Below are 27,278 nucleotides of genomic sequence, written 5' to 3'. Positions count from 1 at the left end.
GCCCAGCATCCCAGGCAGTAGAGCACAAACGGTTGGCCTCTGCTCCCACAGCCGAAGAGCCAGGGCAAAAAACTGGAGCTGTGCCTCTTCTGCAGAAAGTCAGCTTTGCAACGGTGCCATCCGCATTGCTGTCGCTCCTCCATTTCCCAACTCAAAGTTCATTACAATGGAACCTCTTTGGCACCCGTGCTCGGCTGCCCAGCATCCCAGGCAGTAGAGCACGAACGGTTGGCCTCTGCTCCCACAGCCGAAGAGCCAGGGCAAAAAACTGGAGCTCTGCCTCTTCTGCAGAAAGTCAGCTTTGCAACGGTGCCATCCGCATTGCTGTCGCTCCTCCATTGCCAAACTCAAACTCCATTACAATGGAACCTCTTTGGCACCCGTGCTCGGCTGCCCAGCATCCCAGGGAGTAGAGCACGAACGGCTGGCCTCTGCTCCCACAGCCGAAGAGCCAGGGCAAAAAACTGGAGCTGTGCCTCTTCTGCAGAAAGTCAGCTTTGCAACGGTGCCATCTGCATTGCTGTCGCTCCTCCATTGCCCAACTCAAAGTTCATTACAATGGAACCTCTTTGGCACCCGTGCTCGGCTGCCCAGCATCCCAGGCAGTAGAGCACGAACGTTTGGCCTCTGCTCCCACAGCCGAAGAGCCAGGACAAAAAACTTGAGCTGTGCCTCTTCTACAGAAAGTCAGCTTTGCAACGGTGCCATCCACATTGCTGTCGCTCCTCCATTTCCCAACTCAAAGTCCATTACAATGGAACCTCTTTGGCACCCATGCTCGGCTGCCCAGCATCCCAGGGAGTAGAGCACGAACGTTCGGCCTCTGCTCCCACAGCCGAACAGCCAGGGCAAAAAACTTGAGCTCTGCCTCTTCTGCAGAAAGTCAGCTTTGCAACGGTGCCATCCGCATTGCTGTCGCTCCTCCATTGCCCAACTCAAAGTCCATTACAATGGAACCTCTTTGGCACCTGTTCTCGGTTGCCCATCATCCCAGGCAGTAGAGCACGAACGGTTGGCCTCTGCTCCCACAGCCGAAGAGCCAGGGCAAAAAACTGGAGCTGTGCGTCTTCTGCAGAAAGTCAGCTTTGCAACGGTGCCATCCACATTGCTGTCGCTCCTCCATTTCCCAACTCAAAGTCCATTACAATGGAACCTCTTTGGCACCCGTGCTCGGCTGCCCAGCATCCCAGGCAGTAGAGCACGAACGGTTGGCCTCTGCTCCCACAGCCGAAGAGCCAGGGCAAAAAACTGGAGCTGTGCCTCTTCTGCAGAAAGTCAGCTTTGCAACGGTGCCATCCGCATCGCTGTCGCTCCTCCATTTCCCAACTCAAAGTCCATTACAATGGAACCTCTTTGGCACCCGTGCTCGGCTGCCCAGCATCCCAGGCAGTAGAGCACGAACGGTTGGCCTCTGCTCCCACAGCCGATGAGCCTGGGCAAAAAACTGGAGCTGTGCCTCTTCTGCAGAAAGTCAGCTTTGCAACGGTGCCATCCGCATTGCTGTCGCTCCTCCATTTCCCAACTCAAAGTCCATTACAATGGAACCTCTTTGGCACCCATGCTCGGCTGCCCAGCATCCCAGGGAGTAGAGCACGAACGGTTGGCCTCTGCTCCCACAGCCGAAGAGCCAGGGCAAAAAACTGGAGCTGTGCCTCTTCTGTAGAAAGTCAGCTTTGCAACAATGCCATCCGCATCGCTGTCGCTCCTCCATTGCCCAACTCAAAGTCCATTACAATGGAACCTCTTTGGCACCCGTGCTCGGCTGCCCAGCATCCCACGGAGTAGAGCACGAACGGCTGGCCTCTGCTCCCACAGCCGAAGAGCCAGGGCAAAAAACTGGAGCTGTGCCTCTTCTGCAGAAAGTCAGCTTTGCAACGGTGCCATCCGCATTGCTGTTGCTCCTCGATTTCCCAACTCAAAGTCCATTACAATGGAACCTCTTTGGCACCCGTGCTCGGCTGCCCAGCATCCCAGGGAGTAGAGCACGAACATTTCGCCTCTGCTCCCACAGCCGAAGAGCCAGGGCAAAAAACTTGAGCTGTGCCTCTTCTGTAGAAAATCAGCTTTGCAACGGTGCCATCCGCATTGCTGTCGCTCCTCCATTGCCCAACTCAAAGTCCATTACAATGGAACATCTTTGGCACCCGTTCTCGGCTGCCCAGCATCCCAGGGACTAGAGCACGAACGTTTGGCCACTGCTCCCACAGCCGAACAGCCAGGGCAAAAATCTTGAGCTGTGCCTCTTCTGCAGAATGTCAGCTTTGCAACAGTGCCATCCGCATTGCTGTCGCTCCTCCATTTCCCAACTCAAAGTCCATTACTATGGAACCTCTTTGGCACCCGTGCTCGGCTGCCCAGCATCCCAGGCAGTAGAGCACGAACGGTTGGCCTCTGCTCCCACAGCCGAAGAGCCAGGGCAAAAAACTGGAGCTGTGCCTCTTCTGCAGAAAGTCAGCTTTGCAACGGTGCCATCCGCATTGCTGTCGCTCCTCCATTGCCAAACTCAAACTCCATTACAATGGAACCTCTTTGGCACCCGTGCTCGGCTGCCCAGATTCCCAGGCAGTAGAGCACGAACGGTTGGCCTCTGCTCCCACAGCCGAAGAGCCAGGGCAAAAAACTGGAGCTGTGCCTCTTCTGCAGAAAGTCAGCTTTGCAACGGTGCCATCCGCATTGCTGTCGCTCCTCCATTTCCCAACTCAAAGTCCATTACAATGGAACCTCTTTGGCACCCGTGCTCGGTTGCCCAGCATCCCAGGGAGTAGAGCATGAACGTTTGGCCTCTGCTCCCACAGCCGAACAGCCAGGGCAAAAAACTGGAGCTGTGCCTCTTCTGCAGAAAGTCAGCTTTGCAACGGTTCCATCTGCATTGCTGTCGCTCCTCCATTGCCCAACTCAAAGTCCATTACAATGGAACCTCTTTGGCACCCGTGCTCGGCTGCCCAGCATCCCAGGCAGTAGAGCACGAACGGTTGGCCTCTGCTCCCACAGCCGAAGAGCCAGGGCAAAAAACTGGAGCTGTGCCTCTTCTGCAGAAAGTCAGCTTTGCAACGGTGCCATCCGCATTGCTGTCGCTCCTCCATTGCCAAACTCAAACTCCATTACAATGGAACCTCTTTGGCACCCGTGCTCGGCTGCCCAGCATCCCAGGCAGTAGAGCACGAACGGTTGGCCTCTGCTCCCACAGCCGAAGAGCCAGGGCAAAAAACTTGAGCTATGCCTCTTCTGCAGAAAGTCAGCTTTGCAACGGTGCCATCCGCATTGCTGTCGCTCCTTCATTTCCCAACTCAAAGTCCATTAAAATGGAACCTCTTTGGCACCTGTGCTCGGTTGCCCAGATTCCCAGGCAGTAGAGCACGAACGTTTGGCCTCTGCTCCCACAGCCGAAGAGCCAGGGCAAAAAACTTGAGCTGTGCCTCTTCTGCAGAAAGTCAGCTTTGCAACGGTGCCATCCGCATCGCTGTCGCTCTTCGATTTCCCAACTCAAAGTCCATTACAATGGAACCTCTTTGGCACCCGTGCTCGGCTGCCCAGCATCCCACGGAGTAGAGCACGAACGTTTGGCCTCTGCTCCCACAGCCGAAGAGCCAGGGCAAAAAACTGGAGCTCTGCCTCTTCTTCAGAAAGTCAGCTTTGCAACGGTGCCATCCGCATCGCTGTCGCTCCTCGATTTCCCAACTCAAAGTCCATTACAATGGAACCTCTTTCGCACCCGTGCTCGGCTGCCCAGCATCCCAGGCAGTAGAGCACGAACGGTTGGCCTCTGCTCCCACAGCCGAAGAGCCTGGGCAAAAAACTGGAGCTGTGCCTCTTCTGTAGAAAGTCAGCTTTGCAACAATGCCATCCGCATCGCTGTCGCTCTTCGATTTCCCAACTCAAAGTCCATTACAATGGAACCTCTTTGGCACCCGTGCTCGGCTGCCCAGCATCCCACGGAGTAGAGCACGAACGGCTGGCCTCTGCTCCCACAGCCGAAGAGCCAGGGCAAAAAACTGGAGCTGTGCCTCTTCTGCAGAAAGTCAGCTTTGCAACGGTGCCACCCGCATTGCTGTTGCTCCTCCATTTCCCAACTCAAAGTCCATTACAATGGAACCTCTTTGGCACCCGTGCTCGGCTGCCCAGCATCCCAGGGAGTAGAGCACGAACGTTTGGCCTCTGCTCCCACAGCCGAAGAGCCAGGGCAAAAAACTTGAGCTGTGCCTCTTCTGCAGAAAGTCAGCTTTGCAACGGTGCCATCCGCATCGCTGTCGCTCCTCCATTTCCCAACTCAAAGTCCATTGCAATGGAACCTCTTTGGCACCCGTGCTCGGTTGCCCAGCATCCCAGGGAGTAGAGCACGAACATCTGGTCTCTGCTCCCACAGCCGAAGAGCCAGGACAAAACACTGGAGCTGTGCCTCTTCTACAGAAAGTCAGCTTTGCTACGGTGCCATCCGCATTGCTGTCGCTCCTCCATTTCCCAACTCAAAGTCCATTACAATGGAACCTCTTTGGCACCCGTGCTCGGCTGCCCAGCATCCCAGGGACTAGAGCACGAACGGTTGGCCTCTGCTCCCACAGCCGAACAGCCAGGGCAAAAAACTTGAGCTGTGCTTCTTCTGCAGAAAGTCAGCTTTGCAACGGTGTCATTTGCGTTGCTGTCGCTCCTCGATTTCCCAACTCAAAGTCTTGATAGATGGAACCTCTGAGGCGCCCGCTCTCGGCTACCCAGCATCCCAGGGAGTAGAGCATGAATGGTCAGCCAGGTGGATATTTGGGTTCAAATGGACTTTGAGTTGGTAAATTGAGGAGCGACAGCAAAGTAAATCTCACCGTTGCAAAGCTGACTTTCTGCAGAAGAGGCTCAGTTCAGGTTTTTTGTCCTGGCTCTTCGGCTGTGGGAGCAGAGGCCAAGCATTCGTCTTCTCCTTACTGGGATGCTGGTCAGCCGAGCACGGGTGCCAAAGAGGTTCCATTTTAATGGACTTTGAGTTGGGAAATGGAGGAGCGACAGCAATGCGGACGGCACCGTTGCAAAGCTGACTTTCTGCAGAAGAGGCACAGCTCCAGTTTTTTGTCCTGGCTCTTCGGCTGTGGGAACAGAGGCCAACCATTCGTGCTCTACTCCCTGTGATGCTGTTCAGCCGGGAGCGGGCACCACAGAGATTCCATTCTAATGGACTTTTAGTCGGGAAATTGAGGAGCGACAGCAATGCAGATGGCACCGTTGCAAAGCTGACTTTCTGCAGAAGAGGCACAGCTCCAGTTTTTTGCCCTGGCTCTTGGGCTGTGGGAGCAGAGGCCAAACATTTGTGCTCTACTCACAGCTGCACTGAGCAGTGCCCTAGAAGCCCGCCTTTCCGTTTTCCACTCCTTGCAGCATCTCTCCACCCTTCTGGAATCTCTGACCCGGACAAGCTGTTCTATTGCTGGTAAACCTGAGATGTTATTTATTACTCTCTTGCAGCTTGAATACTTTGAGCTTAGCAGGGTTATTTCTGGGCCCAGCAACAGCCCCTTTAGTCTTGTAATTAACTACTGTTATTGTTAACGTTATTTTGGAAGTTTCTATTTAAGCTAGAGGACACTGCTAGTATAAGAGCAACCTCACTGTGAGTAAACTTAGGACACATTTGAAAGACTGACGCTGGAGTAAGGGCAGTAGGAGAGGAAGCCTAACAATATTAAGAGAAAAACTGGTAGGGTATGAACGAGATTGTACCTCAAAGAGCTGAACTTCATGGTCCAGAAGGTCTTTTCCAATCTCTTGCTCCTGTGTTTTAAGCTTTTTGCATTGAAATGAGATGTCAAAGTGTCCGAATTACAATGCAGTGCGTACTCAGTCATGCACACAGAGTGGGAGGCAGCTTCTGACCCTTGTGTAAAAATACAAGATTACATTTGAGATTAATTCTGCATGGACAGAGGTGCCAGGAAGCGTACGCTAAGGAAGGAGCCTTGATCCCAGATGTCTGGACCAGGCTCTGATGTTCTGCTGCAGAGAGAGCCAGCACAAAATTAGCACACAAGATAGGCAGTAGCTGGGAGGAGTCCAGAGGCACAGAGAAAGGCAGGGACTTATTCAAGGTCCAGTTCTTGTCCTATTTTTAGATACAGCACATTTTCACCATCCTCTGGAGAGGGAATGGGAGGATGCTGCTTGGTCCTTTCTGAAGGACTCGGAGCTCAGGTGGCAGAAGTTGGGTGGTTTTGTCATTATTCATAATCACCTATTGGACTCATAAGCGCAGTGTTTAGAAACCACGAATGCCCTGGGAGGTGAGGAAATCAACTGAGCTGGACCAAGCTAATTCAGCCTCAGCCTTGTGTAACCTTGCAGAGCGGCTCTGTAACACTGGGAGATGTGTGTGAAGAGGCTGTGACTGTGATGGAGGTGCTCCGCACTTGGTACTCTCCCAACACACAAGAATATCAGCCTGGCAGAGGTAAGCCTCAGAGATCCTGGCGTGCTGTCAGGAGCAGCTTTATCTCATGGACCAGAAATCAGGACACGCTGAGCTCCCATCAGTTGAAATCATTCTGGTTTGGCAATATTCTCCCTTCCAACTTGGCTAGTCCTTTACTGGATCTTCCAGTTTTCAACCACCACAGTTCAAGTGCAGAAACCTCTGCTTGCTTCTCCCTCCTTTTCACTATAAACCAAAGCCCTCCTGCCATCCTTTCCTCCTCACTCCCCCCACCTCTTTGCAACTGGCACCTTCCTTGAAGAAGAATAGCAAGGAAGAAGATGCAGAGTTGTAATAGATTTTCCCCACTGGAGTGTACATTAAATTTAAGGCTTTGCTCTGGACACCGAATGGTTGGTCATTAGCACACCTCAAACCAGCAGCATAAACCAATCCTCACAAGTGCTGCCATGAAAAATGGTGGCAGAGATCAGAAGTGATCAGGATGCAGACAGGAGCTGCAGCTCTCGGCGTAAAAATGATTAATGAAACATCCCCAGCATCCTTTCTTCTCTTTGCAAGGGAGGAGGCAAGCGAGCTTGACAAGAACAACGGCTCCTCATGTGAGGAGGATAATAGCAAGCATGATATGTCTCTGGGAGATTCCCAAGGCCTTGTACATACATAATAAATGGCCCTTGTCGTTTTTGGGAAACTTATGAAGAAGAATCACCAAAGCCAGCAGAAGCAGTGAGGGGAAAGAGCAAAAGATTCAACCCAAAAGAGCCCAGCCTTGCCTGGGAGGTGCAGCAGCTCTGCTTGCCCCCTGCTTCCATTTGCTCAGCAAAGTGATTTTGAAGAGAGCAGAAGGCTTCCCAGGCTCATCTCTCAGTGTGTGATGGCAGTAAAGCCATGAAAGGGACTGCACAAAGCAGAGCTGCAGAGAGATCTTAAACCCTGTATCAGAGAGCAGAGGATGCCACTGAGATGCTGGCCTGTGCTGCCATGGCCTGTGCTTGCAGGAGTCTGGGTGACTGATGAGGATGCTTTGGCACAGGCTCTCTTCCTGAATTGAGTCAAACTTCTTACACGAATGGTCCAAATTCATCTGATTTCCTCCTGCCTCAGTTCCCTACCTGTAGTACAGAAATGCTTCCTTTCTGTTCTTTCTTGGCTGCCTATGAGCAGTGCCACACAGACAGCCTTATCCCTGTGAGGTTGCATAAACCCATTGGTGAGGTGAGGAAGGATTCAAAGAAGAGGTCACATTGGGAAATCTGCTTTAATTTCCTGCTCTGCTTCAAGCTTCCATGTGACACTGTAAATCTCTGAGAGCAAGAAACATGAAGATAGACGGATTTGGAGATGCTTGACTGGTGCTGCCCAAAGCACACAGGGACCATCTAACAGAGTGCAACCAACACAGCTCCAGGCAGCTATTTGTGCATATGCAGGAAAGGCAATTGGACAGAGCAGGGGCCTTCAGGCACTGACTCAGGACTGAGTCATCTGGTAAGACTTGGGGACCTTGCAAATGATCTTTGTGGATTTTTCCTTTAGTGTCCCTAAGTCACAGTCTGTACTTTAATGATGGGGATGGCAGCGTCTGCTGTCATCCTTCTTTCCCCTGGGCATTCAATTGAACACCCATTGCAAGTGGTTCATCCTCCTTTGCTAAAGCACCATCAACCTCAGCTGGGAGAAGATTGCCATGAATGCCTGCCAGGTGCATGGAGAAGATAAAGGCAGGTCTTGCATTGATGGCTGCTTGTTGGGTTTCTGCCATAGCTCCAGAACTGGCTGTGAAAGGAGGGCTGGACCAGCGGTAGGTAAAAGTACCCCTTGGCACAACAGGGATGACCACGTTCTAACAGATGCCACTGATTCTGCATTGTTATTCCACTGAGAACAATAGAGAGGAATGGCTTTTGCTGGAGCAACAGCATTCCCAGGTCTGTGCGGGGAGATAACAGCCCGGTGAGGCTAGGTTAGCGCTGGTGTGAGGAACACATGGAGTTTCATTCCATAAGAATGAATGGAGGAGAAGCTTCGTTCCACCTCCTACTCTGGGCAGAGTAAATCAACCAAGAGCCACCGCATAGGAGTGACTCTCCTCACCTGGCCGCACTTCTTTACCTGCTGCTGCATCCTGTTAGTGCCAGTGCTTAATGCAAGGCAGGCTTTGGCCTCCCAGGCTCAGCCAAGTTCTTCCAAGGTATTTCCCTTCTTCCTTTGTGCAGCACTGGAATAACAGTAGCCAGTAGCAGGGTCATTTATTTGGCCTTTCATCCTTCAGCATGATGGATGAGGATCCTGATAAATAGCTGCCTCTGTGAGAGAGTCCGGTTTGGGTGCTTAGCTCTCATATGTGGCTGTGGGAATTGTCTTCCTGCTCCCTTACTTCATGAACAACTGCTGGAGTCTTTGGGATGTTTGAATGCTGTGCCCAGCGTTAAAGCTGGGCCTTATGACAGAGGCTGGGGATTTTCTGCTTCCTTACTGTCAATAGAAGCGAGTTCCTTCCCTGCTTACAGCCAGATCCTTCCCATGGGGCAGTGTCTCCAGGGGCTGCATCAACTCTGTGTGGATTTCACAGCCTGTTACGTGTCTGATCCCTTGGCACTTCCCAGCTCCAAAGGCACTCTGCTCCCGAGGGACCGATTGCTGCTGTAACTTCCAGGTCAGGAATCCCAGCTGTGTATCCCTCAGGAGGAAAGCAGAGCGGGAGACCGGGAAACATCCTCATCGGTTACAGGGAAGTTAAAGCCAAGGAAAGCTTTGGCATGGGAGTTGAGTGCAAGAGGCTCAGGGCTGCATGACTTTGAGCAGTCACTGTGCAGCAGCTCATGCTTTGATCTGCTCTCTGTTTCTAAGCAGATTCGCTGTTATTTTCTGTCTTTGTGCAAGGCAGAACTTGGGATAGTTTTAGATACCTGCATTCCGTGGCTGTACATTTCCTTGTCCCATGGGACACCGATTTCATTTGGGTTTCTAATTTCTTTCACAATACTGAGGAATAATTAGAATTATTAAAGCCAAAATGTTCTTTGCTGCCTGTTTCTATTAGGCAAAGCAGCTCAGACTGCCAGGTCTTTGGGGAGTGAGGAGCAGGTTTGCGTTTTACCACCTCCCCATCTTTCGTCCTTCATGACCTTTACTACTTTTGCTAAAATCAACATTTGTGCAAAAAAACAGAGGTGGAAAATGGGTCCCTCTTCCCACTGCACCAAACAGCCCTGTGCAGGAAAGGTTATTCCTTTCATAGCCGTGATCTAGGGCATAGCAGATCTTCTGATCTGCCCTTTCTCAGTCTAAATCATCAGCTCTAATAGGGTTCCCTTCTTTCATTATTACTATCCTCTCCTTGGAGCAGGAGTACTTTCCATGTTGACTGTAACATTACTGCCTCTGCTAGCAGCAGATGGAAAGCCAAGCTGGAGGTACAAGTCATGTTACCATTAAGAGCCAGCAGTGAGCTGCAGTGGTTTCTAATGTCACCCTTCAAGTCATTGACAGAGCTGTTCCTCAAGAAAATAGAAAATGAAAGAAAGAAGCAAGAAAACCCCAATAACCCTGAGGCACAGCCAAATGTGCTGGTAAAATCCTGCCTTTAAGATGCTGAGGGTTTTACAACAGACTTTGATGGAACCGGGAATTTTTAGCTTTTTATTGGAATAAATTGATCGAGTGAGAGCTTTCCTGGGGATAAGTGAGAAAGAATTCCCATCCTAGGAAATCAAGCAGCCAGGTTTTCGGGAGCACTACTCCTGACGATCTCATTTGAAACATCAGTTTGGGGTCTAATCAGCTGAAGCAAATCAGGTCCCACATAAATGGAATGAATGCAAGGAAAATCAGAATCTCTGTGTAGTGGGAGAGGCGATGTGCCTGCATCGGCTGTCGCAAAATGAGCCATTTGGAAACTGCAAACCAGTTTGTTGTAGTTTAACTCAAATGGGTTGGTTTGGGTTGATCCGGTGTCATTTCTCTTCCTCCCCCCGCTGACATTCTTCATGTCATATTGAGCTAAAGGTTCCTATGCAGATCTGAAGTTCTCGTGGGGATTCTGGTCTCGGTTGGGCTGGTTTCATGCTGGGGCTGACACATTGACTTCAGGGGCATCCTGCTTACCTTGGGTAAGCAATGCAGAGGTCGGGGTTTAAGGTATCCTGCTGGAACTCGGGACACTTTGCTCAGAATGGGCTCTAGAGGCACATCCATCTCCCTTGGCACAGCTCTAGAAGGCAGCTGCCCATCTGGGTTAGGAAGTGCTGGAAAGGTTGTATTTGAGCTCGAGACGTGCCACTCTTCTGGATCTTTGGATATTGCAGTTAACATCCCTTTAACTGTTGACTTGCCAAGACCCCTACAAGCTTTCCAGAGCCTCATTGCTGGGATCATTGTGACTCAGTCCAGAGATCCTTTCCTCCCTCCCTTCCCAATCCTGTGCAGCCAGCTGCTGTTAGGGAGCAAACCTTGAACTGAGATGGCAAGAAGCTGATTTTGATTCATTTCATTTGCAAATGCAGCGCCTTGCCATTGTTATGGCTCTGTAGCCAGTATGGGATTCTAAAAGCTCTCTGTATTAGCAATCTTTCCCTTGTCCTGTTCCCCACTCCCTCCAAGCCTCCTCATTCCCTATTCAAGGAGCCGTGGTGAGCCTTTGTGCTCCGAAGGCCCAGCAGTCACCGTTGGGTCTCTGCTCATTGACAAAGAGAAACCTTATCTTCTGATGGACACATACAGCACATTCTCTGTGACATTTAAATCTCCCTTTGTAGCCAACTCAGATATTTTTCCTGTTAAAAGAAGACTGTGCAGCCGGGTGATTTCATTACTGCAAATGTTATTACAGTGAAAGCTTGTTTAAGACATAATGTCACTGAAGGGAAAATAGCATCTAGCAGCAAGTGTGGCCTGATGGAGGGTGCTGGGATTCATCACAGGCTGAAAGAAACCTCTCAAACATCAGACCTGATAATGGAGCGGCTTTTTCCTTCATCAAATCAAACCGGCCACTTCCTCAAAGCCCTGAGGCTAGGAATTAGAAAGAAGATTGAAAGGAATTAGGCACCCAACTCTCACTGACTTTATATTTGAGCTCCTAAGCTGTTCTTGCTGCTTTAGAAATTATAGCTGGGCTGCCAGGGTTCTTAGTACCATAGATAGAGTGAATAGAAATGCATTGTGTTAGACAGCAGCCACAGGCCTCAGAAAGACACTGCTGCTGCGTGTCCATGTTCATGGTGATTAGTTCTCAGTCCAAGAACACTCAAGAAGAGAAATAATCACAGACAGGTCCCAGCCTCCCTGAATGAAATCAATGTGATATTGCCAGGGACTTGGCCCCAATTTCCACCCTGACGTAGATGTAATTCCTTTCTTCTCCAAAGCAGATTTCCCTGAGGGGTTTGGATTTGCAAGAGTCAATTCTGAGCTCCTGCAGTCGGAGGTGCCGTGCAGCCGGATCAGCGCTTGGCTCTGGGAGTATGGGGCTTGGCACACATGGGTGTGAGCTGCTGTGTGCAGATGTGGGGTCAGATACAGAGCAGATACCCTAACCCTAACCCTCTGCCTTTGAGGTGATGGTTACCAGTTATGTGCTCTGCTTCGAAGAGCGTTTTGCTATGCAAGGTAGACGTGACCTTCGTTTTAGCCTCTACAAAGTGTGAATAGCTCCGAACTCTGTCTAATGAGGACAGCGGATGTCTCAGCTGTGCTCCCTTCCGGGGAGTGGGTCGCCCTCTTCCATTTGATGTCTTTCCCAGCACTGAAACACAACGAGCATCAGGTCAACAGCAAACCTCCCACCAGCTTCAAGGTTTGGACCCAGCCTGCTCCACTAACAAGATGTGACAAGCCCAAGTGAGCAGTCAGACAGAAAGCATCAGGATTTCACAGCAGATTTTGCCAGCAACTTCGTGCTTTTTCAGCTGTGTTTTTGTCTTTGATTCTCCTGCACTGCAGCAGTTCAAATCCATCCCAGGCTGCTCCTGACATTAACAAGACAGTGGATGACAGGCGAAATGCGTCCATGAGAGTTTCAGAGCCTGCCCACTAAATAATCATAAGTGCTACAAGTTGGGAACAACGCAGGCAGCTGCCTTTGTCCCTCTGGACAGGGGCTGCTTCCTCACAAATGGAGGCTCTGCAGGTTTTACAGCAGTCGGACAATGGCTGGTGCCTGTTATTGCCTCCTCCTTTTTCTTTCCCCTCCTTTTTCTGTCTTTTAATGGAAAACATCTCAGCATTGCCAGAACTCAAGTGGCCCCCTCCAGCAGTGAATCAATACAGCCAAGTGCCGAGGCTTTGACTTTCTGGCTGATGCTACTGCAATGGGCACAGAGACGTTGTGTTACTCACACATCCTCCCTTCCAAGGGTTTATTACCTCGATCACATCTCTTACAGGGAAGCAGGTATTTATTTGGGAGCTAGGAGAGGATTCAACAGCTTCCAATGGTGCTGAGGTTGAACAGGCTTGGGGAGAATGGGATGGTCCTTGGAGAGCTCCCGGCACATTGGTCACCATGAGCTTTGCCTTTTCTTTCCAGCCTGCTAGAGCATGTATGGAGCTCCGAGAGAAATCATAGAACCATAGAACGGGTTGGGCTGGAAAGGACCTTAAGATCATCCAGTTCCAACCCCTGCCATGGGCAGGGACACCTTCCACTAGACCATGTCACCCAAGGGTCTGTCCAGCCTGGCCTTGAGCACTGCCAGGGATGGAGCATTCGCCACATCTCTGGGCACCCTGTGCCAGTGCCTCAGCACCCTCACAGGGAAGAGCTTCTGCCTTATCTCCGACCTGAACCTCCCCTGTTTCAGTTTGGACCCATCACCCCTTGTCCTATCCCTATAGTCCCTGATGAAGAGCCCCTCTCCAGCATCCTTGTAGCCCCCTTCAGACACTGGAAGCTGCTCTGAGGTCTCCACACAGCTTCTCTTCTCCAGCCCCAATGTTCTCAGCCTGGCTCCATGCAGGAGCTGCTCCAGCCCCTGAGCATCCTTGTGGCCTCCTCTGGACTTGCTCCAGCAGCTCCATGTCCTTATGTTGAGGACACCAGAACTGTACACAGTGCTGCGAGTGGGGTCTCCTAAGAGCAAGGCAGAGGGGCAGGAGCACCTCCTTCAACCTGCTGCTTACATTCCTTTTGATGCAGCCCAGGACACATTTGCACACTGAAGCAGCTCGTGTTCAGTTTCTCATCAACCGACATTCCCAAGTCCTCCTCCTCAGGGCTGATGTGAATCACTTCTCCGCCCAATCTGATCCATCACCTTGATGTAGGCAAATAGAGAGTGAATACTGCTCTTTATTAGCCCATTACTTTGACAGAGAGTTGGTCCTACCCTGCGCTGACTGCCCCGGTGACCTCAGATCCATCTTCTGTGTTATATTCTGAGGCAGCCTGCAATGGACCCCACCTCTACCATGCTTCATCCTTGCTGCAGTTAGAGAAGAGCCTGTGCCATGGTGTGAGTGAGGATTTACTGAGTTATTGCTCCCTCAGCTGAGCACACAACCCCTCCTGGGCAGTTTCAGTGCCGGGTAAATCACATTTGTTCAAACCCTTTCCAGTGTGTGGCTGCTGTGGAGCCTGCACTCCTCTTCTCAACTCTTATTTTCTCTTCTTATCCTGTGAGCTTAAAGTAGGTTTAATTTTACCTCGTTACACTACATCTGTCTGCGCCCTCTGCACTCCCTCCATCTGCCACCCTTCTCTGCAGTGGCTCTGTCAAATAGCACATGTAGGAAGAAATACACATATTCTTTCTGTTTATGACTGCTCTATTATCTATTACGGCTCCTGCACCTTCCAGGTGGCTTTTGGATGCGCAGCTTTTAATGCTTGAAGTGATTGAGCTCTGATCTTTAAAACAGAGCTGTGAAGACCGTGGTGAATTTGCATGCAGGGGGAGTAGAAAGCCAGGAAATCGCCGCTCTGAAACTCTCCAACCCCTGCCCTTTCTTTCCTTGTGTTGAGTTTTCCCTGCCTGACAAAGCGAACAGCAGTGATTTATGTATAACCAGAGCAGCCTCCAGCGGTTGGATGGGTGAACTTTCCCAAGCAGCCCTTTATCTTAGCTCGTTTTGCAGACCCCAGCCCTGATTCCTGCCTGCTCCAAGCTCAGCCTAGGAAGAAGGGGGAGCGCTGGAAGCGGCGGGTGCCCGGCTTATTCTGCTGGGAGCTGATTTCGCCCCTAATTGAGCTGAAAACATCTGCTGCATCCTCACTGCCGCAGGCCTGCTGTGCACAGCAGTTCCTGACAATAGCTGAGCCATAGGGATGTCGGAGATGCCTGTGCCAGCATCCCATCCCTGGTGCAGCAGCAATCAGGCAAGTCTGCTTGTCAGGGGATACAGGGGATCTCTGCAGTGTTGGCCTTAAGCTATCCAGCCCTATAGGTGCTCTCTGTGGGTATCCAACACGGGGGAAGCCAGACCCGACCTCTCTGAAGCTCTGCTCCCACATAGTCTTTATCTGCCAAGGACCAGATGGTCCTTCTCAGGCATCGTGGAGTGATAAAGCTTGCAGGGAGGTGAGGATGCAGGGCACCTTTGTGTCCTGTCCTGCATCTGGATGCTTCCAGAAGGAACAGCTTGGAGAGAATCACTGCCAGGAGGAGAGAGAATCTGGGGTCTGTGTTTTCAGTTCTCTCCTTGTGCTTTGCTGATTGGCTCTCAGAGTGGTTTCTGCTTCTCAGGGCCCTTCAGGGCAAAAAGAGATGAGAGACAGGACTGTGACCTGGGGGTGGCTGAGAGGAGGTGGAGAAACCGAGCGACACATATGGGAAAGTCACTACAAAGCCCCAGTGGTGTTTGTGCCCCCACTGAGCCTGCAGACCCATTCCAGTGCTCTAAGTGGCCTCTTGTCTTTAAGGACAGGAGCTTCAGAAGCAATGTACCCAGCTGATAAATCCTACTGGGGGGCAAGGAGCAACTCAGTCTCTCCTACAGCACTGATGTTTATAGAAAACAAGGAGAGGAGGTGAGGCAAAGAGGTCTGGTGTGTATCTAAGGAACCCTTACAGAAGGATGGATGCTGACCTTCTCGTTGATGCAGCTGCCCAGGCATTTCAAAGCATCTGAGATTTCATTACCCAAGAAGCAGTCACTGGCTTTGTTGGGGACTCCTGGCTCCTTTGCCAAGCAATTCCAGCATTATTATTGGAATAAAAACAGAACAACTACTAATCCTCTGTTTAAATGACCAGTAAGTTCCCTGCAGGCGATGCTCTGCCAAAACATTTATCCACCTAATTTCATCTCATGTAGGTGTTTTAAATTCAGATGTAACCTTTTGTGATGGGGGTTGTAGGCACTGCTGTTTAGAAGCACATTTTACGGACTACTGGGAATGTAATTCCATGGTGCAGAGGAGGGAGAGGGCCTTTGCTTGTCCACATTAGAGGTGTGAGAGTGCACATTTCCTTTTGGTCACTCAACCCCTGGTTTATGGAGGGGGCAGAGGTGAAAAGCTCAACTTCCCTGCAGGTGAGTGGAACCAAACCCCTTTTCGGGATATAGGGACAGGCTTTTCCCAAGCTGGCAGCATCACACAGCAGTGACACTGTTAGCTCAGTGAGGCCAGCAAAGCCAGCCCTTCCCCAGGACCTGCTGAGCTTTGTCCCTCTCTGTCGCTTGTGTACCCCTGGTTGTGTGGGCATGAAGGAACTGGAGCAAACCATGGCGGAAGGGGATAAATCAGGTTTCTGGGTGCTGCTTCTCGTGTGGTGCACAGGAGCCAAAGGGTGGGATCAGCAACTGCTGCTCTGTTATGGACTCATAGAATGGTTTGGGTTGGAAAGGACCTTAAGATTCCACCCCTGATAGGGGCTGACTGAGCTGGAGCCTCCGCTCCCTGAGGATCAGGTGATGGTATTTGGCAGGGACCCCCGGATCTGCAGCTTTATGGGTCTCTCCTGGGACTTGCTAACAGTGAATGAATATTTCTGCAGGTGCAAAGGAATTGGAGCAGACAAAGTCCATCATCCCTCATACCCAGCTCCTACAGCAGCCAGCAGTTACTGCCTGGGGAAAGCAGCAAAGGGATAGAGCCTTGGGTGCCATGGTTTAGTGTGAGGTGTCCCTGCCCATGGCAGGGGGGTTGGAACTGGATGATCTTAAGGTCCTTTCCAACCCTAACTATTCTATGATTCTATATCCCAAATGCCTTCCTGAGCATATTCTCCATCTTCTGGGGTGTTATCCACTTCCCAGGCTGAAGCTGTATCCAGAACCTCATGGGGAAAGCTGAGAGATCTGAAATCCAGGTGTGTCCAAAGTCTTTTTGAATCCACATATGCTGTTAACCTCCGGCTTAGCTCCTGACAACCCTGTCATTGAGCTATACACGATGGGGCGGAAAACAGGCCTGTGATACACTGAAAGGTGATGAGGCTGCACAGCTGGGACCTGTGTTGCCCATGATGGATGCTGAAAAAGCCCAGCTAAACCATGTTGCATGTACACACTGTGGTGCAGGTGGATCTGGTGATGCTGAGTTCATCCTTGGAGCTTCTGTATCCCGGGATCAACACAAGCTCAGCTGAAAACCCAGCAAAACTTCCTGGGTTTTCATCCATTACGAGTAGGGGAGGGAATGCCATAAGACCTCTTAGGATGGGTTTGGCCTGGAACAGCATGCTTTGATTCTTCCCTAGGTTGGTTATTTCCCACCACACTCCTACTTGCTGATTTGAAGCAAACTTTTACGCTGAAAGGGGAAAAAGGAGCCTATTCTGCCTGGAAAACACTTAACTGAAAACCACTGCAGCACTTGTGAAGTGAATGGTGTCATTTAGAAAATGTCAAAACAAAAAGCTGCAATTTTCCTGTTTTCTCTACTCTTTTCCCCCCATAAAAAATAAGTATTCCCTGAATTTGACATCGATTTGTAAATAGTTTGTCAGCTCACCATATACACACACATCCCCCCCCTTTAAGGCTTAGTCTCTTAGCAAATGAAGCTGTCACCAAGCCACAGAGACCCCAGCAATGGGGGGGGGGGGGGGGATGAAGTCAACTGTAAGTGAAGCAGCATCCTCTGGGGACGGCTGCAGGTTTGAGGTGTGGGTGCGAATGGCACCAGCACCACTTTCCTGGCTGTTTCTTCTCTCCCTCTCAGAGCAACCCCTGCTTTGCTGGAGGAGGAGGGAGAGAAAAGCTGGCAGGAGGATTTTGCCGTGTTATAGCTGCCGTTGGTTTTGTCTGCGGGGTCGTGGGCACTTGTACGTGCGTGTGTGTGTGTGTGTGTGTGTGTGTGTGTGTGCACGCCTTGTCCTTCTCCCGCATCCCTCCCTCACCCATCCATGCACAGCATGAGATAAACAAACCTGCCTCTGGACATGTCATGGCTTAAAATAGATGTTCATACATCAGCCTTTCTCCAGCGGCGGCGGCGGCAGCAGCGGGAAGACATGGCCGACTGGATCTGACTACGGCACTCGCTCCGAGCCGGGAAGCCACAGCCCTCGCCAAGGTAGAGCCCTGGGGTGGGCGCCTCCTCCCTCCTGCGTGTCTGTCTGTCTGTCCCTGCCGCCTGTGCGGGGCTGCCTCCTCCAGCGCTGCCTCCTCCGAGCATCCAGGCAGGCTCTGGCTATGCTTCCCCTCCCTCCCACCATGGCCCGATGGGCAGAGGGGCTCCGGAGCCAGCCATGAGCGTGCTTTGGGGAGCAGGGAGCAAGCCCCGTGCTCGGATGCCTAAAAAGGGGGGGAACAACCGATACCTGATTGAGTTTTGGGTGCCGGGAGCGCTTTGGGGTCTGTTTGGAGGTCTTGGATGTGGGGCAGCTTCTCTTCCCCTGCAGCGCTTTGGGGGGGCTGGCAAGGTGCTGTGTTAGGGGTGGGATGCTGGAAGCCAGCTTTGGGCCTGAGGTTTCTAGAGCCACATCCCAGGATAGGTGTGGATTGCTGGTTTTCCAGCTGTAGCGATAGCAGAGTCTGCTGTTTGGGGTAGTTACAGCCTTATGAGTCAGTTGCTTTTTTCAGACCCTTCTGCTGTTTGTTTCTTAATGCTGCCCCGGGGCTGGTGGCATGTGGCTTGTGCTGCAGCCAAGGTCACACAAGGATTAAGGGCCCCGGCACATAGCCATGCTGGAATGCCTTTTCCAGGTGGGGGTTTAGCCAAGTCTCAATTCCCAGCATGGAGGAGTCCAAAATTCATCAGGGCAGCAGAGATGTGTCAGGGTGAGACCGGGGGGAGCTCGGTGCTATGGGCAGTGCAGGCAGGGCTGACCTCTCTGTGCAGCACCCCAGGGTGCCAGGCAGGGTTGGAGCTGCCTCCCTGGAACAAGGGGTATGCGAGGAGACATCCATGAGGCTCCCTGCACTCCCTCTGAGGTCCCCCATGCCCTTGCAATGTTTTCCTCCTCTGCACAGTGCCAAGGAATGGCTGGAGGCTCCTTCCTTCTGCACCCTTGGCTGCTGGCCGGAGCCTTAGGCAACATGTCAGGGCAGACAGACGTGCTCTGATCCAGCCCAAGGTCACAGCTTTTCCTTCCCTGAGTCCCAGAGACAACTGACCAGTGCAGAGCTGCTGCTGGGGGCTCTGGTGGGATGCTCTTTGGAGACCTTCCAGAGTGAGATGCAGTGATTTTGGGGACAGGGAATTGTATTCTCATGCATGCATGGTTCTGCCAGCGGGGCAGCAGCAAACAAGCAGCAAAAGGCAGCTCTGAGGAGCATCTGGCTGCAGGGGCTGTTTCCTGCTCCATAAGGCTGTCCAGGGGGGTTTCTTGCAGATGTGTGACCAAGGATCAGCATGAGCTAAAGGTCTGAGAGCAGAGCTGCATCCTTGAGGATCTGCTCTCTAATTTGAGCTTCCTCATCCCCTGGAATTAACTCTTCCCACCCCAAACCAGGCCTAGATGTTCAAATGCAGTGCCAGGACTGCTGTACTTGGAGGGGTTAATCCTGCCTTTCCCTCCCCACAGGCTTTTGTGCCTGCTCTGTAGGTGTCTGGGTCCTGGCCAGACTCTGAGTGCTGCCATATGGAATCCTCCACCTGTTTGGGGGTTTTTCCTCCCCAGTCCTGGTGGCTTGCCCAGGCCTGGCCGCCTTTCATTGCTTCTGATCACAGTCTGGCAGCATCAGCTCTCGAGCTGGCATTGTCCCGCTGGCAGGCAAAGCCCCAGAGCCAGCTCAGAAGGAAGGTGGTCTTGTGTAGAACATCTCTTGCCAATGTGGCCTCAACCCAAATTCCTGGGGCTGGAGCAAAACTGCAGCCTATGGAGACTCAGCAATCTGGCTGCCTCTGTGGCTGCTCTTACCAGCCCTGGCATCATTAGCTTCTCCCCAGCAGTATTGATTCTTGGAAGTGAGTGTAGGTGATGCTCTGTCTCACTGGGAAGCTGACTTGATGCAGACCTCTCATCAGGAAGGTGAGAACTGGCTGCTTTGGGCCAGTGATTGTATAGAAGGGATGGAATGAGAGGTCCCCAGCTGTTTTAATGGCATCTCCACCGCTTCCACGACAGGACCGTGGGTGGCAGCAGCAGCAGAAGCAACCTCCAGGCCACCCTCCGGCCTTCACGATCCCACAGGTATGCCTTGTGGGTCTCGGCAGCTCCAATGGCTTTCCTGTCGAGGTTCTCCAGGAATGGCACCAGGTCACCGAGCCGGGGCACGCGGGAGGAGCGCCACAACCACCCCATCCTCAGCGTCTTCGAGCTGGAAAGGTTGCTGTACACGGGAAAGACAGCCTGTAACCATGCTGATGAGGTCTGGCCGGGACTCTACCTGGGCGATCAGTATGTATTGGAAGGGGGACAAGAACTGCGGGGGTTCAGGGCTATTGTAGTGAAATAGGGAAATCTGGGAGGGGGAGGATCAGAAACGGGAGGGAGGGGAGGATGTGATGAGCATGGTGCATTGGAACAAAGGAGGAGGAAGGATATAAGCGTGGCTGTGTGAGTTCAGAGCACCGCTGTGGTGGGGTAGGTGGAGTGCTGTGGAGTCAGACACTGAGATTGAGTTAAAATTCAAGAGTCTGGCATATTTACCTTCGCATCCAGATGTGAATGTGATCCAGGACAGCCCTTATGCTGTCCTTGGCAGCTGTTAGCGGGTCTAAACCTATGCTTCTTCACACTGTTTCTTCTTCTCTGCAGAGATATAGCAGCCAACCGGCGCGAGCTGGCTCACCTGCGCATCACCCACATCCTCAACGCCTCGCACAGCAAGTGGAGGGGGGGTGCTGAGTACTACGAGGGCACGGGCATCCGCTACCTGGGCATCGAGGCCCACGACTCGCCTTCCTTCGACATGAGCCCCTACTTTTACCCTGCAGCTGACTTCATCCACCAAGCGCTGAACGAAGGTCAGTGGTAAAGATTGCTGGGAGAGAAGTAGGGAGCAGGGATGGGAAGAAGGTGGGAAGCTAGACTGACATGCTATTGCTAAGCAATGGTGTTTCTAGCCTGGGCTGGTATCTCGTGCAATGGATCACCTCCTCCAAAGAGGAAACAAGCTAGATGTGAGCACTGGTACCCCAGGTCACAGCCCCAGCCTGTGTCCTGAGCTGTGGCTCAGTCTGTTTGGGCAGATAAGGATACCCTGATACCCTCTGCCAAGAGGGGGACCTCAGTGCATCACAGCCATACTATAACTGGGGCCCCACATCTAGCCCTAGAAGGCAGCACATCCGGAGGTCTGGAGCTCCAGGATCCACCGTGACAAAGAGTTGGGTCCTCAGTAAGTTTTTAATGGGGATATTGGCTCTGCTGCGACACAGCCCCTGTGTTTCACCCCCAGGAAGGATCCTTGTGCACTGTGCTGTCGGGGTGAGCAGGTCGGCCACCTTGGTCCTCGCCTACCTCATGATCCGCCACCACATGCCCCTTGTAGAAGCCATAAAGACGGTCAAGGACCACCGTGGTATCATCCCCAACCGGGGTTTCTTGCGCCAGTTGGTCGCCCTGGACAATGCCCTGAGGCTGAAGAGGAGTGCGTGAAGAGGGGTGGTGTGCGATGAAGAGCACTGTGTGTGTGATGCTCACCCGATCCCATTGCCCACTGAGTGGCTGAGATAGGGCTTTCCTCGCAGTGCAGATGCTTGGCAGCTAATGGGTTACACTCAACTGGGCCTCCTCCTCAGTTAAGAGAGTCCCCAGACATCTGAGCTATTCCTAGTGGTAATGCCTAGGCCCTCAATCTGCAATCTTGCCACCTAGGTAGGTCTAAAGTATAGCCTCCTTCCCAGCCTGCTCGCTCCAAGATGCCTCCAGAGGGACTCAGCCCCACATTACAGGTTACTCTATCCCTGTGGGGTCCAGGAAGCCTTTAAGGCTTCGTTCTCCCATGTGGCAGATGCATTTGCCAAGCCAGTCCTGTCCCTCCCTCCCAGGAGACTGAAGCTCTGTGTGTTCCTTGTCTTGTCTCCCATTTGTTTTCGGTCTGTGTAAGCAATGTGAATTAGACCTGGTGTGTGGGCTCAGGCAAACAGGCCTTGTGTCGCAGTGTTTGGATGTCCTCCATGGCTAGTGTTAACCTGTACAAATAAAGACAGTGCTAAGGAAAAAGTCTGCCCATCCCTTGTGTGCTTTGGGAGAGCCTTTATGAGTTTAGGCTGGGGTTTGGCACTGGAGTTGGTGGGAGAGCATCAGCAAGTGCTCGTGGCTGAGGTGAACTTGAGCCCTCCTGGAATGAGGGGCTGAGCCCATCAGGCGCCAGTGCCTGTGCTGAGCCTCCTCACTCCTTTTTCTCCAGCAGAGGTGGGCGGAAAGCAGAGCCGGGCTCTGGCCATCACCAGGGGCACCATCCATCACGAGGTGGCGATGTTGGTCTCCCAAAGGCAGGTACCAGGCTTGCAGAAGGGCTGGCTGTCCCCTGGGATCTGCGACAACACCTTCACCGCTTGCAGAAGGGATGGATGGAGCCTCAGGAGGGTGACCAGGGCCAAGAGTGAGTGCTTGTGATGGCACCGGTCCCACGGGTACCAGGCTGTCCCTGCACACTCGTTGTCCACTCGCTCTTATTACAGCCCCATTCTTCCTCCACTTCCTGAGTGGAAGCTCTGCTTGGCTGATGTGTTCTGCTGAGATCACATAAACACAGAGCAAGAGGAGCCTGATGGCCACACAGGGTGAGCCTGTCGGCTTGGGGCACTCTGTAAGCTCCTAGGATGGGGACTTACGAGGTGCCTCAGGGTGCTCAGGGCACAGCATCAGATGGATCAGAGCAACTGCTGGCAGCAGGGCTGAGGTTACCCTGAGTTACCCTTAGCAAGGGCTGCAGACACTGAGCAGGGAGGAGCTTGTGTTGGGCAACACAACACATAGGGGCTGGTCACATCTGCGGCAGCACTGGGCACTGCTGGGACTGTTGGACATGCCAGAAGCTTCGGCAGGGGATGATTGCAGCTTGGCAAGGCCTGGGGCTGTGAAATGCCTCCTGTTGTGGTTTTACAGCTCTGCTTTGTGCTCCTTGCTGCTGCAGAGCTCCCTTTGTGCAGCTTGCTGCAAACCGGGCTCTGAATGCGGAGCGGGACTGTTGTTGGACAAAGCTGGGATCAGGGAGGCTCTGAACACGAGGGAGGGTCGTGTTTGGAGGATCAGCAAACTAATCCAGAGAGCACAACCACTGCCAGAGCCCGCGGCGTGCTGCGCCTTTGCTGTGCGCCTGCGGTGCCCAGGGACACCACAGTGCGGCGGGGAAAAGCACCCTGATTTGGGGAGGACAATCAGCAGGGACCATCCTCAGAGCTGTTGGAGCAGGAGGAGGAGGACACAGCCCCTGCGACGCTGCCGCCCCTGACACAGGGCTCATGGGGCCATTTCACAGCCCCCCGTGGTCCTCCGTCACCCGCAGGGCGCACAGCTCGGGTGGAGATGCCGAGAGCATCCAAAGCCATCTCTTGCAAAAGACACCAGGAGCTCAAACGCACGCTGAAGCCTGGTCATGGGGAGCTTCTCCTCAACACCCCCAACTCCTCCTCCTCCTCAGGGCCACTCCATCCAGCCTGGGATCACCCCGTGTCTCCCATCACCCCCATCTCCAGCCGCCCGGTGCTCGGCGCTGCTCCCTCGGCTGGGGCGGCCCCGGGGGCGGCCCCGGGGGCTCGGGGCGGGGTTTCGGGCCGCTCCCGTTCCCATTCCCATTCCCGTTCCCGGCCATGGCCATGGCCCCGCGCCGTGCACGGCGGAGCGGCTCCCGGCTGCAACGGTGAGAACGGGGCCGCGGAGGGGCGGGGGGGTTTGGGGTACGATGGGGTCTCGCTCCCCGCCCTCCTACTGCGGGGCAATGGGGGAATATCCCCTTTTTCCCCCTCCCTGCCCTTCCTCGGAGCCCCAGTTCCGTGCAGGAACGCACCAGGGAGCGCTTCTGCTTCCAGAGCAGCGGCTCCTGCCCCGTTCCCAGGAATGAGGCCAATTCCTAAATGAATTTGCCACGCTGCAACCAACAAAACCTCTTCCATGTGTCTCCAGATGGGAATAAACTTGTTTTAACCGACCCCAGGCGAGGCCCCGGCCCTGGTGTTGGCTGTAAGGAATTCTCAGGAACGTGGAACTGAGTTTGCACATGTGAGAGGGGTTTGGTTGGAAGGAGAAGGGGTTGATTTTTATGACTAAGGAGTGGGGAAGCTGCGCTGGGAATTCCAGCATCAGAGCCCTGCCCCAGCAACAAAGGCTGGGTGATTCTCATTTGTGAAAGGGTAACAGCCTTTGAAGCTAAATATAATGCAAGCGGTGGCTTCCTCTCCTGTAACGCATCCCTTGTGTGTTCTTGGGCAGCCTGGGGGATGAGAAGCCACTGGTCCTGCAGGCAATGAGCTCTGGACATAGGATAATGGAATGGTTTGGGTTGGAAGGGACCTTAAAGATCATCTCATTGCACCTCCCTGCCGTGGGTATGTGGTAAATGGGGGGGGTTCCATTGAGCAGGGTGTGAGTAAACACTCTCCGGCTGAAGATGTAACTTGGTTGTGTTAAAGGAACGTCCTAAATAAGGGAGACTTGGCTTTTAGGGGCTCTGAGCAGGAACAACTCTCGCTGGCTTCCCAAGGCAGAGACTTTGGGGAACACCAGGAACAGAGCCCACCCTTGTTCAGAGGCTGGGATGTGGGTTTGGGAGCCTGACCATGGGCATCTGACTTGTACCTCTTGGCTTTCAGCCCTGAGCTCACAACTACTGAGGTCAGCAGAGTCCAGCAAAACAGCGTCTGGGGCTCTGCAGAACTGGTGGGAATAAGCCTGAAACCCAGGGAAGAAATCCCGTTTTCCACCTAAATAGATAAATTCAGAGTATCTTAACAGACAGCATGTGCCGTGTGGCCTGGGCATGTCAGCTCCTCTTCCACATCATGAGTTCTCCTCCTGTTGCCATGAGAAACCTGGAGAGGGGCTTTGGACAAGGGCCTGTAGGGACAGGCCAAGGGGAATGGCTTTAACCTGCCAGAGGGGAGACTGAGATGAGCTCTTAGGCAGAAGCTCTTCCCTGTGAGGGTGCTGAGGCGCTGGCACAGGGTGCCCAGAGAAGCTGTGGCTGCCCCATCCCTGGCAGTGTTCAAGGCCAGGTTGGACACAGGGGCTTGGAGCAACCTCTCCAGTGGAAGGTGTCCCTGCCCGTGGCAGAGGTTGGAACTGGATGAGCTTTAAGGTCCTTTCCAACCCAAACCAGTCTGGGATGCTGTGATTCTGTGATCACAGCAGAAACGATATGGGAGCTGTGTTCAGTTTTTCTGATGCAAAGCCCACAGCTTTTGTGTGGGAGGAGAAAGAATGGTTTGATTTAATGACCTGCTGAGTTTTCCATTTGTTTCATTGAACAAGGATCGGGGCGAGGGAGAAGCTCAGCTCAGCAAAACCTCGGTGCCTGCGCACATTGGGTGGAAACTTGGGTCTGTCCTCACTTGCAACACAGAACTGCTGTATCCAGAGGACCAAACCCTGCAGCATCACTGGAGCATGAGGGTGCCATTAATGGGGTTGTGATGGTGAAGGGTTTGGGGAGCAGGCCTGGGGTTCCCCCCATGAACCAGCTCAACCAGCAGCGCTGTGTGTCCTCAGCACAGCTTGCAGCAGGGCATTTAGGGCAGCTCAGCACTTCAATCTGGCTGTGTGGGTTGGAGGAGGAGAGGTGCAACCAACAGCCCCAACAGGTCAAACTGCATCTTTGCTGCTCCTGCTTAGGAAGGGGAGGGTTTGCAGTTCACATGAAGAACACGGTAAAATGAACCATCTTCTTGTAGTGAGAAGAGTGCACAAAGTCAGCACTGGTCTGTAGGTGCTTTCATAGACACCTGTGGTCCCTGTTGTCTCATTTTCCTACTACACAATTGCTCCAGCCCACTGCCTTATGGTGTCAGGTACAAACCTGGTAGAGTTAAGCTACTAACTAGACTTAAGACTACTTAAACTAACTCGAGTTAAGAAATGGGTTGTTCTGGTTTGGGTCTGGCACCCATCAGGTCTTCATTTCGTGTTGGTTAAAGCCAGATTGGATCCATTCCCCTTGAACTAAAAATACCAATGCCTCTGTCAGGCGAAGGGCTTTGTGCTAATGGAAACCATGGCTCAGCCGTGTCAGGGAGCCCTCCTGGGGAGGAGCAGGAGGGGAAGGGGCTGGGAGGACCTGGCTTTTGGGAAGGCTCCATTGCCTCGCTGGGACCCGCTGCTCCAGGGCTTGTCCTTCCCATCCCGGCTGAGCCGATGGCTGCTCCTCCACCAGGACAGGGCATTGCCATGGAATTCTTCGGCACTGCAGCCTGGAGCTCATGAGTTCTGCTGAGCAGGAATGACCCTTGCTAAGCTGGTGAGTCTAAACTTAGCCTTGCCAGCTGTGTTGCGGCTGGCAGGGACGTGTTAGACCGGCTCCTCAATGCTTCCTGCGGCACCAGAGTTACAGCATCTCGTGTTCTACCTCGGTTTTCTGCTCTCTCAGCACCCATGTGGCTTTTACACACAGCCCTTGCCACCCGTAGGGAATTCGGGCATCCAACCTGGAGCAGTGCTTGGTAAGCGGCTTGTGGGGTTGGGAATTTTCTGCCCCATGGGATGGGGGACGAGCCTGTGTTGAGGAGCGAAGTCTGGGTGTGATGTTCAGGAGTTTGGATGCTGGGGTTTGAGCCCCTTAAGATGAGCACAAAGCACAGAGGGATGCGCTGGGGAGGGTTAGCATGGGATTGACAGGGTTTGGCTCCCACGGGGCTCTCCTGGTGCTCCAAGGGCTGGAGCCTATGGAGCCAGGCTGAGAGAGCAGGGCTGGGTCAGCCTGGAGAAGAGAAGGCTCCTTAAAAGGAGACCTTAGAGCAGCTCCAGTGCCTAAAGGGGCTGCAGGAAACCTGGAGAGGGGCTTTGGACAAGGGCCTGTAGGGACAGGCCAAGGGCAATGGCTTTAACCTGCCAGAGGGGAGACTGAGATGAGCTCTTAGGCAGAAGCTCTTCCCTGTGAGGGTGCTGAGGCGCTGGCACAGGGTGCCCAGAGAAGCTGTGGCTGCCCCATCCCTGGCAGTGTTCAAGGCCAGGTTGGACACAGGGGCTTGGAGCAAGCTGCTCCAGTGGAAGGGGTCCCTGGGTTGGAACTGAATGAGCTTTAAGGTCATCATGCACATCCCAGCCTTTCCCTGCTCTCTGTAGTGCTGATTCTCCCACTGTTCTCGTGAGGCTTCCTCTGTCCATCCACAGCTGCTCTGCAGCCTGTGTCCCACCACCAGCATCACCTTATTTAGCTGCTCAGTGCTGCTTTCAGAGCTGATGCACTTCTTTTTTCAGAGCATTTCTCCATCATTTCCAGCAAGGAAATGAAAAAAAACCCACCAATTTTCCCATTGTCTTTTCCTGCACCTGGAGGTCTCAGGAGCAGAAGGACTTGACAAACAAATCCTCCCTTTCTTGCCCTGTAGATGAATTGTCTCCCGGAGCCTTTGGCCATTGCATCAATGGAACTTGTG

At 52.9% G+C, this 27,278-nt stretch overlaps 1 protein-coding gene across 1 annotated transcript; it reads left to right on the top strand.

Annotated features, from left to right (window-relative positions):
• Positions 1-19,960: 19,960 nt before the first annotated feature.
• On the top strand, positions 19,961-21,342 carry DUSP26 (dual specificity phosphatase 26; the record flags this gene model as incomplete). Its single annotated transcript, XM_080634663.1, has 3 exons — positions 19,961-20,139; positions 20,500-20,712; positions 21,147-21,342. 3 exons carry the CDS (start codon positions 19,961-19,963, stop codon positions 21,340-21,342), a joined length of 588 nt encoding a protein of 195 aa, XP_080490789.1.
• Positions 21,343-27,278: the final 5,936 nt, after the last annotated feature.

The sequence above is a fragment of the Psittacula echo genome, assembly GCF_963264785.1.
Source record: "Psittacula echo genome assembly, chromosome: 25".
NCBI classification, from domain to species: domain Eukaryota; kingdom Metazoa; phylum Chordata; class Aves; order Psittaciformes; family Psittacidae; genus Psittacula; species Psittacula echo.
The sequence above is the reverse complement of the archived record's forward strand: the minus strand, read 5'-3'. Positions and strand labels throughout refer to the sequence as shown.